Source organism: Calypte anna, chromosome 2 (genome assembly GCF_003957555.1).
Source record: "Calypte anna isolate BGI_N300 chromosome 2, bCalAnn1_v1.p, whole genome shotgun sequence".
NCBI classification, from domain to species: Eukaryota; Metazoa; Chordata; class Aves; order Apodiformes; family Trochilidae; genus Calypte; species Calypte anna.
In genome coordinates, this window is record NC_044245.1 from 47068761 (window position 1) to 47080989 (window position 12229).

The following is a 12229-nucleotide window of genomic DNA, read 5'->3' on the forward strand; positions in this document are numbered from 1 at the left end:
AGCTGTCTTGTGTAGACAGGTCATTCCTTGTGTGCATAATAATAAAAAATAGAAAATTTGCCTGCTAGAGAAAACAGTAAAGCATTAACAAAAAAAAAAATTAAAAAATGAGAGCAGGTTTAGTCTCTTTCCATTTAAGAAGTGCAAGAATTGTTCTGTGCTTTCACCAGAATGGCTGTAAGACAGAAGTGAGCTGAGCTCACTGAAAACAGAAAGGGAGTTATCTCCTTTACAAATAAATAAATCAATAAATAATGTATCTGATATCAAGGCAATAGAACCCACTAGTATGATGCCAGAGAAAACCGAGACTTAGAAAACAGAAACGTCCTGCTTATTTTATTGACTAACTTTTGTTCATTGGTGTTCTGAAAGCCCTGTTTAAGTTTCACACACTACAATGTCCTAAAACAGAGTAGTGCTTTGTTGCACTGGTGGAAATAAAAAATATTTCTACTCTTCTTTTTAGTGAGCTGTCAAGGTTTTGCACTTAAATATCTAAGAACAGTGCAGGAGTCCTAATAAGTAACACTGTTAAATTGAGTTTATGTTGCTGAAAATGAGATGCTTCTCTTAGACAGCATTTGCCCTTAAGTTTGTATGTGTAGGGCACACTGCCAGAGCTATTGAATAGCTGGCAGCCCAAACTGATTTTAAAAAGACACCCTCTCCATTAAGGTACGCCTTAAATAGGTCATTGTAATTGTTTTCAGCTGGGGCCACTATAATATATGTAGTGTTTTCGTATCATAAAAGACTACCCAAGAAATGAGTACAAATAAGCACATCGGAAGTGCCACAAGATGCGAGGCAAACACTTGCTTTGGTTTAAAAACAGCCGATTTTGTTGCTTTTTATGCCCTTGGGCATTCACTTACAACTACACGGAGTTGACAAGCACCGGGGTTTATCCCAGTGCCTTTAGCAGGTAAAGCTGCTGCGCATCACCTAAGCCCCTCTTGCTTCAGATTACTCCACTCCACCTTGAAAACACGCGTAACTTCTCACTGTCCGCGGCCGAGGAGCCTTCCCCGCCTCCCTCCTCCCCAGCGGGACGGACGGACGGACGGACGCCACCGGGACCGGGGCGGGGCCATCCTGGTGTCCCTCGCTTGGCTTTTCCCCATCCCGGAACCTTTTGAGACCGGAACGTTCAGGCAGCCTGGCGGTGAAAGGGGGAAAAAAAAGACAGAGACGCGAGGTCGCCGTGCCGCGGTGTGTGCCGGAGGAGGCGGTTGCGCAGGTTTTATTCCTCTCCGCCATCGCCTCGCCGGCCCCGACCATGTACCGGCAGAGCTTCCGCTCCCCGACGCCTCCGTACGCGGGCGGCGGTTTCCGGAGCCCTCAGCCCGGCGGAGGCCCCATGCCCCCCTCCCCACGGGGTTACGGGAGCCCCCACCATACGTCGCCCTACGGCCACCGGCCTGGGCCTTACGGCAGCGGCCACTCTCCCCGAGGCCAGGGTTTCCATGGCGGCGGTGGGCGGTTCGGGACTCCGTCGCCGGGGGGCCAGACCCCGCGCAGGCCGCAGAGCGTCAGCCCCCGGTACCCTGCTCCCTACAGCGGCACATCCCCGGCCGGAGCTCCCCCGCACCCGCAGCAGCACAAGCGCTCGTCCGGGGGCTTCCCGAGGCACTACCAGGTATGGGGCAGGGCGATGAGGGAGCCAGGCCTGCGCCTCCGCACAGAGGGGCGGGCGGGAAGGGGGGAGCGGCTGCTGCTAAGCGGGGCCCTCTGCCCGCACGGGAGAGCACGCCGAGGGTTTGTGAGAAGGCGCAGCAGCCATCCCCTCTTCCCAGGATGTCCAGGGAAGAGCGAAACTTGCACCGCACTGGGCTACATTGTGTCTGTCCCCAAGTAGAGAGGATGGTGAGACCCTAGCTCAGGCACCTGTGTGATCACAAAAGGGAAGAGGGTCCCAGGCTTAGCTGAGTGAGGCCTGCTGTGAAAACACAAACACTCACAGGAGTGTAGTTCTCTTCCTTTTCATATTCCTTCCTGTGAAGGTAGAGAAGGTTTAAGTGCCACTCCAAACTGCAGCAGACATATCTTTCTCTTGCATGTACCTCCCTTTTACCAGTTTTCTTTAAAACAGTGGTGGAGTGCTGTAGTTTTTTACTTTGGCTGTGTTGTCTGTCATCACGGAAACCACCCTGTCCACACCGAGAAGCTTTCTGGGACGTGAGTAGAAAAAAGAAGTGCTCAACTGAAGAGAATTAAGCTGACGCTCCTTTAAAGCAGAAATAAGAGCATCTGTTGGGATAATATAGTATAATTTTAGATTTAACATTGCACTGAAAGCTTTAATAAAGTCATTTTTGTAAGAGATGTCAACAACAGGTTCTGTGAGTTATGCTTTTTTTAAGTGGTTTAGTTTGGGTGTGTGACTGGCAGTGCAGGTAGAGACGGCAGTACTTGAGATTGTAACAATTTTACCTACATAGCTGGCTGTACATAGCTGGTATTAGGGAAACCGTAAATGAGTAACAAGTTATTCGTGCAGTAAAGACAATGTCAGGCGCTCTTACTGACATTTTAAGGATTAAAGCATAATAATGAAGTACAATCTTAATAGAGATTAGTTAAATCTTAATGAGCTTGCATGGTTTAGTCGTGTTTCCATTTCAAAGTAGTCTTTGGTTATTTCTTTATGATGCAGATAGTTACCTCATGGGAGTCTCATAGTTGGTGGAAGGGAATGGTTATGAACTCTGCACATTTTCATCATAACAGTAAGGGCTCTCCCAGTGTAAGCCCACGGGTTGCTTAACCTCTGTACCTGGTGAAAAGGCAAAGGATGTGGAGTTTCTGCTGCAGATCCTGAATGAGTGGGTTTTGTCACTGGTGTCTAGACATTTCCCTTCAGATAATCGCTCTTTGAATATTCAATTAAGTGCTTCTTAAAAGCCTACCCTAAATTAACTAAGCAAAATAATATACAGAAAGGAATCCTTTTGCCTCTAGTTTTAGCCAGAACTAGTGGACAGGAACCATCTCATAGGCTCCATCTTTGGTGTTAAGTACCAAGCCTGACATAAAGAAGGTACCACTTTGAATCCAGTCACAGATTGTCACAACATCTTTGATTTTTCCTTTTCCTTCTGCAGACCTTGCAGGTTATTTAGACCTAATGGTCTTTTCTGAAACTAGAAAGACCTCGTATGCCTGTAGCTTTGCCAAGAACTCAGGTGATGTGTATGTGTGTGTACTTTCAACTTGTATACACATCGGCTGTTCTGCCTGGGAGGGCAGTAGAGGCAATCACAGAGGGGGCAACTCTCATAAACCACAAGACCCTGTTTTCTTCAACATGGGCAATGAGAATATTTACTTCAATGGTATTATATTAGTTTTTTGTGTTTGCAGACTTCAGCCTTAAGAAACCTTAAGAGAAAAACCTTAAAGAAAAACTTGATGTTTCCGATACAGCTGACTTAACCTTCATGTGGCCAATACTTTACAGAGCTTTCTGTTTTTCCCAGAGTACATCTGCTTTAAATTTTATGAATCTCTTGAATGTCTCTTTTTAGAATTCACTTGGCAGTAGTGTTTCCCTTTCTACACTGAACAGGAGTTAGTGAATTAGCTAGTAGCAGTTGCTAGTTAGTTGTTATGGGCTGAAAATTATTACAGAAAGTAAAAAAAAAATACCTTGTGAAATAGTATAATAATTATTTCTTGGCTTCTGTGCATCTGCCAGCAGCTAAAATTACGTGACATGAAGAAAACTGATAAAGGGAGGGATTATCCCCATTTTTAAGGCAGCATTACCACATTCAGTAACATGCTGATAGCACCAAAAGATACTTGTTTTCTGTTGTGGAGAGATAGTTGTCTTCTGGAAAGAAGTATTGTGAATTGGTTGACAGTTCCTGTAAGGAAAGTTTCCAAGAGAAAAGCCTGTTGGCATCAGTGTCAGTAAAATAAAGGTTTTACTAAGATATCTTGGAACCAAACAGTTGCTCTTGGACAGGTAGGGCTATTTTCCACAGGCCTATCCTATGAATGCTCACATCTTGATTTTTTTATCGCTTATTAAAGGCTGTCAATCTTGTATTACATAATAAATTTCCTAGATTTCAATTGTGCAAAAATGTCAGTGTTGCTTATGGCCTGTAGTGTAAAGAAGTGTTTAATGTTGTAAAATAATAATGATCTAAATTAGTTTTAAAAAAAATCTAAAAGTGTCTTACTATTGAATTATTTTGTTCAATCACTGGATACAACCAATCATTATGTCAGTTCAGCTTTCTTTTGAGTGCTACAGATTAGGCATAACATTAAACACCACACATACTATTTTACAGCCTCAAAGTTACAGGGTCTCCATTAAACACAGTGTTTTAGTTTATTGTTGTTTGTGTTTTTATTTTGGATATAGAATGCACTGTGTATTTCTGCTTTATTACTAAATGTGAGTGCTTAAGGAATGTTAATGTCACTTTTGCTAGTGCATGTTGACTTCCTCTAGGAAACTCCTTGACCCTTTGCAAGTTTTTACCTGTGTTTTCTGACCTGTCCCTCATGGTTTTGATACAATACTTTATAAAATAATTCTTGACCTTTTAGCAATTTTTCAGTTTTAAGCCCATCATCTTAGCTGCATAACCTGATTGTATTGCAATGAATCATTAAAAAAAACCGTCCTGCAAATAAGATACAGATATCTCCACATTTGGTTGTGCATTCATTACCATCAAACTTCAGGAGTTCTAGGAAAGTACTTACAGGCACTGCACAAGGAGCCGCTGCTGCAGCACACTTTGAGAAAGAAGTTCAGGACTCAGCATTTTCCAGGGGAATCTGTTCTGGCTAAGCATAAGGGCCTTTGCTATATGGGACCATTTCTCAGTTCTATCCAGAAATCATTTCATGTAGTGTAACGAGGCAACCAGGTGCCACTAATTGCCAGGGAGTGAGCATGAGCTTGTGTCAAGCCCACCTGTGCCCAGTTAGGATTGGCCCCCTGGTCCTGCTCATGCGCAGTGGGGGCCCACCCTAATTGGGCACAGGTGGGCTTGACACAAGCTCATGCTCACTCCCTGGCAATTAGTGGCACCTGGTTGCCTCGTTACACTACAATATCATAGTATTTATTTCCATATATTATGTAGTGCTTGCTAGTCAAATTCAAATGGTAGTGTACTATCATTGCTGATCCAAAAAGTCAGGGGAGGGAGGTTAGAGAAAGTCAACATTACTCAGTGTTTTTCACTCTTCACCAAAGACTGTTAATCAGCCTCAAGGAATATTATTCTAGGTATAGAGAATGCAATAGGCATGTGTGGAGACTCATGTATCTGATCAAACAAATTAATTTAGACAAAGTCTTACTTCTTAGGGAAGTGAATCTGGGAAAAAGAACAGTGATGCTAATAGGAGAAAATGTTTACAGCTGTTTCCTATATGTCATGGCTCTAAGCTGCAGACTTGCAGCAGGTTTAGAGAAGCAGCTGGGGTGAAGCTTGATCTTTTAAAAAAGTCTGTATCAACAGCTTCATGCTAAAGGTTTTTCTTTCATGCAGTATCTGCTTAATCATTTATTACCATCTAGCTTGTATATCAAATAAAGTCATCTGCTCTCAAATTTCAAGGAACATTAGTTTTGCTAAGACACAATGATTTTCCCATTATTTTCTTCAGGTCAGTTGTAGCTATTTGCTTTATACAATGCTGTGTTCAATCTGTAAGTACTTAATATCCAGCTCCTCTTGTAAACCATTAATTCTTCCTTACCCTCTAACTCTGTTTTGTTGTTCATCTTTTGAGCTCAACATGCTATTGACTTAGGGAGCTTGTAAAAATAGCAGAAGGAGCATTTCTGTAGTTACATGCCAGAGTTACATAAGTATTTTGGAAAAGACTATATTTTTTTTTCTTATTCTGGTAAATCATCACTCATAATTAAAAGTATAATGAAGTTCATACTTTCTGAGGAAGATGCAGATGAGGATTAGTAGTTATCACTAATAATCAGCTTCAAAGCTCTGCTACATTAGAAGGAAACTATTAATTTATTTATTACCTTAATTTTGTTTTTTAGTTTGAAGTAGTCTATTAAATGTTTCTTTACCTGATGGTTTTCTTCCAAAGGGATCACCCAGGACATCTACTCCATTTGGTACAGCGCATGGCAGAGAGAAAAGAGTGTCTAATGATGTGGAAAGCTATTACAGACCTTCAATGATTGAGGACCCTTGGGCTGGCCTAGAGCCAGTTTCTGTTACAGACATAAACCAAGAATACAGCAGTGAGCAAACAACATATACTGGTAAAAAAGGGAGGTATTTCAGCTAACACTTTTAAAGGTCAAACAACTCCATCTTGTCAGGAAAACTTTGGGGCAAAACCTTTACATTTATACAAGATGAACAATAACCAGGACCTTAGGGAATGCTTTTATTTGTTCACACATCCACCTTTTTATCCCACCTTTTTTGGTATTTTTTTTTTAAATTGCAGTGGATATTTTTATGAATGGGAGGGAAAAGGAGTGGTAGGAAAACTTACATTTCTGGCTACATGGAAGTGCCTACCAGCTTTGAAGAACAAAGTGTTCTTTAATCACCAGCGACTGATTTGTGACTGTTAAAACAGGTTTCCATATATTTAACTCTTCCATGCCAGATTGTTAGCCTTTTATTGTAAACTCCTTCAGGAAATGGTATTTTTTTATGTTTCACCATTTTTAGAATGAAGTAACTTGGAAATAAAAATTTTGTAAATCCTTGCTTTGTAATGTATTGAGATTATCTTAGGCCTTTCGTTAAGGTATACACATTAACACAAATAGTAAAAAAAAATAGTGAAATTAGGTGACTTCTGTAAATGTGTTTGTATGTTGTAGTTAATATCTGATTTTGTGCATAATATTTTTTGTTAATTGTAGTGTAACATGAAGTTGAAACATGATTTTTAGCCATCTGAGTAAACAAATGTATTGTCTTTGGAAAGTTTTAATTGTTGACCCAGTTTTTGAGTTATAAACATCATTCTGTAATCATTTGCTTTTGTATTTTAAAAAGAATCTTATTTGGAACAAAATTAGATATTTCTGTATTATTGCAACAAGTCTGTTTTGTGGCAGTTTAAGCCTAAGAAGCACATAAAACACCAAGATAAAATAAACCCAAATATACTTCCTGTATCCACCTGTTAGAATAGAATAGAACAAATCAATGTTGATTATACAGCTGACATAGTACATGTATAGCATCTCTTTTTAGCTGCATAAGAATTTTCCATTTTTTACTGTTTTTTATTTTTACCTATGGCAGACATCTTTCCTTAGAGAAGTCTATGTGTGCATGCATGCTCTATTTTTATACCAAGGAAGAAAACGGTGAGGGTTTTTTTCAAGCTCATCCATATGTGGAGAATTTATTCTTAAATCCAGTAGTGAATACTGTAATCTAGAAAAAATAGTTCTAGCTGCAGGCATGCTCTTAAAATGTCATGTTAACTCTGCAGTAGATAGCTAAATTTTTGCTGACCCTACCACTATTTGTTGGTTGATCTTGGCATCTAAGCAGTAGGTAATGGGTGAAAACTTAGTTAAAATAATTAAAAGCATTAGTTGAGTTTTCAAAATCTGTATATTATTTTAAGCTTCTTAGATAATTCACAGAAGACTGATTTTTTGTAGTCCTGAAACATGGTTAGGCAGAAAAGCACAGGGAATCATGTCAGTCTGTTCTTAGTAACTTGTCTTGTGCTGAGGTAGAATAGTCCTCAATATTTCCTTGTTTCAGCAAAAAATGTCTTGGCACTGCCTTCAGGAACAACTCCAGCTGGAAGCGGGTTAACACATTTAAATGTGCTGGCTTAGTCTCTTACACTTTGACCCAAACATTGTGTCTTCCACCAGTTGATGGTTTTAGTATTATATCCAAAAAAGCTGCTCAGAAAACTCAGAACAAAATGCCTGCTTAATTTCACAAATGGTTAAATCTTCATCACGGAATCAAAACTATGCCTCGAGTGTCAGGTGTTGGTATTATCTGTGATGTGTACCAGTAAAACTGAAATTACTTGACTGAGATAGTCTTCAGAATTAAATAAATTCATCAATGCCATTGTGAAAAGTGCAACATAAAATTTGATTTTCTTTTTAACCTTGTCAGATGCTGCAAAGCTCACAAAAAAAATTCCAGGGGGCTTAATAGAGTCATCTTTTGTCCCTGTTTCCTTTGTGATTCCATGCAGTTAACACTTTGCAATGTTTGATGGCCTTGGGAAACAGATGCAGTGTTATTTAAGAGACTACAATTGTGATGTGTTCCTAGTTAGATGTGAAACTGGGCTGTTAGAGACTGTTAGAGAGGGAACTGTTTATATATACAGTGGCCAATATCATCTGCCCTTGCACATTGCAAAGATGCAGTTTTCTACTTTGACTTCGCAGCTGACCTAGGGAGCAAAGCCTCCTCTGGTGCTTACTTGTTAACTCCTGGAACCAGGTGTCAGACATCAACGAAGGTAAATGCTCCAGAAAGACAACTGAGGAGACAATCTCGAAGCATTGTTTAATCAGTAGAGGATTTCCACAATGCCATCTGTTAAGCTGCTGCTCCAATGCACTTCAGGATATGACCCAACACTTTTATGTATATAATACTGCTAAAGACTCCAGTTATTTGGTCAAGAATCACCAAGGAATTAAAATGTAGGTTCAATAGACTTGCTAACATTATACATCACCAAAAACTTAAAAATTATTCATCTTTCTGGCTTCTAGGAGAAATTCTGCAATTACAGTAAAATCTTGAAATGTTATTGTTGAATACCTGTAAAATATATGAGCACATGTTCAGAACTATAAATACAATGTACTTGCAGCCAATTTAAGCTTTGCCTTTTTAATATGATACCCAGGAAGCTTAAGCAATTACTTCCTCAATGATTTTTCTCTTTTTTCTCATGTGGCAAACATTCTTTTTCCCCATGTTTCTAGTGTAGCTAGGATATATCACTTCCTCATTTGTTAATGAAGCCAATTGTAGTAACAGTCTAGCTCTGGAAATAGCATTTAGTGATAAAAAGTACAGCACAAATGCATCCTTTCTTCATGAATGGATGAAACATAATAGTGCCTGTGTCTTGTTAACAAAGGGGTTCTTCTTTGGTGAACACACTAAGAATATGGGGATCTTTCTTCCTTCAACAGACTTGTTAGACTTGAAGGTAAGTAACTTAGCTCTTTTTCCAGAAGTTAGGATTCATGTACATCTCTTCCCTTACGTTTTGTTTGTATTGGGTTTGTGCAGCAAATCCCTCTGACTTTTCATTCAGTTGTTGTGAAAGAGTTGTATAACTCATGATTAATTATCTTCTAGCAAAAACTTATTTAATTTGTTGTTTGCCACTGTGTTTTAACAGCAAACTGCATTGCCACTACCTTGTGCTAATATCACAGTAAGATAACTTGAATCAACCAAGTATAAATCTGCATAATCTGGCAACACACCAGGTGGGGAGTTCCTCCAAGTTCTGTACCGTAATAATTCAAAATTAGTTCAGGTTTGGATTTTTGCTGCAACTTTACAGAATATTGATTTCTCTCTGGCACTTTGAACACACTGTTTTACACTGAAATTGTAAGCCAAATTAGAATGTTAAAATTTCAATTAAAATAGGATTTTTAGAAATTCTTATACAGCTACTTCTCTTTAGAATTAGCAGCAAGGCATTGTGATGTAGTATTTTTCTAATGTCAAAACAGAACCCTTTGCGGAAGAAATGCTTCTGGTCAACAGGACAAGTATTATATTAACAGTCAGGTTGTTTTTCTTTTCCTTTTAAGAATATCTTTGTGTTCTTCACTTGGTATAATTGTGTAAATTTCAGCTGAAAGAGAGCATTTAAAATATGCATCCATGGGCAGTCTACAAGTTGCTATTTAGTCTACAAGTTGCTTCCTCTAAAGGAAGGTTTTTAAAGGAAGGCTTTTATAGTTTGGGTTTCAAGTTGCTCTTGTGAGCAATCTCACTGATGTCAGAGGATTTACTTATGCAAACCAAGATATGTAAGTATCCAGAGTTTGAAAGTGGTATTTCCCATTGTCTGTCAGTGCTTTTTATCAACTCTGCAATAAACTGCTCTGTTAGCAATTGCTCAGAATTCACATTCATGGATGTGCTTTTCTACCTGAGCCAAGACTGGCAGTGAGTTAAACTTGCAACTTTTTCCTAAATTCTTAGGTGTAAAGACTGTTTTCTGTTGCTTCTTCCTCCCATCTTCCTAGTACTAGAAGAGAAAAGGCAGGGTTGCCTGCACTGATTGGTGAAGAATCATACAAATTTTATGTCTCAGGCTTTCAGAAGCTTGTGTACCAATTGATGTGGGTAACTAGATAAACTTCATCATTTGAGATGGATTGAACAACATCATACACCACAAGAAAGGAAAGAAATTACCAAATTGTGTTAATGCTTAACAGTAGTATAGTGCCAGCATTCAGGCAGAAATTCACAGTGGAATTTTTTGCCTACATTAAATTTTCATCTGAAAGTCTCACTAGGCACAAAATCAGTGAGTTCCATTTTCTGCTATTATATACAAAAAATAAAGCAGTTGAGTTGCTGAGCTATATCTGCACAGTGCTAGATAGACTACATCAGTAGGGACATCATTGCAGTTCATTAAATCCCAAATCTCTGTGTCCATCAGCCAGTGTTAGAAATATTTATCCTGATATCCTGCACAATGTCAGATCTACATCTCACCTGATGACTCCCTCATCAAACCAGCAGCTTCCCTTAACCAGAACAAAGCTACCAAATAATTAAGGCTTTCAAATGGGAGACATGGAAACATTTGTCAGTTGAAGCTGGTCCCAAAGCCTAAATGCTGTCACTTTAAAGGCTTCTTCTATCTAGGCTGGCTTGTCTGATGTTAGCTTTCATTAGTGGATTAAATGCTACATTTTTATATTGTATTAAAGAGTTATGTATCAAATTTTTAGTCAAGGGAGGTGATGGAGCCATTAAATCAATACTAAAACATCGTTTTTTCCTGAGACTGGATTCTTTCATTGATTTCTGAAGCTTTTCTATTGAGTTTTAAAGTATGGTTTACTTCAGAATAATTAAAATTATATACTAAAATCCTACTGATTTTTGTTCTGCGTATGTATCATATTAACCCTTATGTTCAGCATCGTACAGGAAGGTAGCAGTCCTTTCGCTATCATGTAAGACACTTTCCTGTCTTACAAACAGTACCAAGTTCACTGATGAGCAAATGTAACATTTCACTGCATTAAAATATTAAGGTATGTGCTCTGTGTTCTAACCTGTTCCCTCATCTCTTAGTGCAGTGGTTAAAATAGCACATAAAATCATAGAATCATAGAATAAGCCAGGTTGGAAGGAACCTCAGAGATCATTAAGTCCAACCCTTGATCCACTACTGCTGCAGTTGCCAGACCATGGCACTGAGTGCCACATCCAGTCTCTTTTTAAATATCTCCAGGGACAGAGAATCCACCACTTCAGTGGGCAGCCCATTCCAATGTCTGATCACCCTCTCCGTAAAGAAATTCTTTCTAATATCCAACCTAAACTTCCCCTGGCACAACTTAAGACCATGCCCTCCACATCACAACACTTCACATGCTAACCCTCTTAAATTTTAATCATTAGTTACCACATCTTTGGTGCCTTTTTAAGCCTTGCAAAGGAGCATTTGCTTTTGTTGTCTCATGAGCAGAAAGAGTTAAAACTGCTGTCCACCCTTCTTTTAAAATCATCAGAATAAAAAGTATCCCACAGGGAAGTCAGACCAATCATGCTGCTGAGAGAGAGCACCTCCCAGCCCATTTTCTGCCCACCCTCCATCCTCCCTGGCATCCACAGTTGGGTGAGGGATGCAGGAGTCTTCCTTGATGCCTGTCTAGTCTTTGCCAGTGTTCTTTCACAGACTTCTTGACTATGAGTTTGTATAATCGAAAGATTATATTCGAAGCTAATGGTAGAAATCATTGCTTTAGAATACAGAACCAAATGTTATTTAGTTCTAAAAAGATTACCAAAACTGTCAAAATTTTAAATACCCAAATCAGCAGCTAAGTATGCGTGGCAAAATGTGAAGCACAATAACTGTATGTGAAGCAACAATAATTGTATGAAGACAATTCGTCTAGACTTACTACCTGCTGAAAAAACAAACAAACAAACAACCCAAAACCAAAAAGCAAACAAACAAAAAAAAAGACAAAGAATTTTGGTGG

General features: G+C 39.2%; 1 protein-coding gene across 1 annotated transcript; it reads left to right on the plus strand.

Moving 5' to 3' along the window:
- Window positions 1-1197: 1197 nt before the first annotated feature.
- MPLKIP (M-phase specific PLK1 interacting protein) lies at window positions 1198-9475 on the plus strand. Its single transcript, XM_030446376.1, has 2 exons — window positions 1198-1642; window positions 6094-9475. The coding sequence occupies exons 1-2, from the start codon at window positions 1283-1285 to the stop codon at window positions 6295-6297; spliced, it is 564 nt and encodes a 187-aa protein (XP_030302236.1). The 5' UTR covers window positions 1198-1282; the 3' UTR covers window positions 6298-9475.
- The last annotated feature ends 2754 nt before the right edge of the window (window positions 9476-12229 follow it).

Excerpts from the sequence above, each read along its gene's own strand:
- MPLKIP (XM_030446376.1), top strand. The coding sequence starts at position 1,283 with ATGTACCGGCAGAGCTTCCGCTCCCCGACGCCTCCGTACGCGGGCGGC. Across the intron at positions 1,643-6,093 it reads GCTTCCCGAGGCACTACCAG|GGATCACCCAGGACATCTAC; the intron begins GTATGGGGCAGG and ends TTTCTTCCAAAG.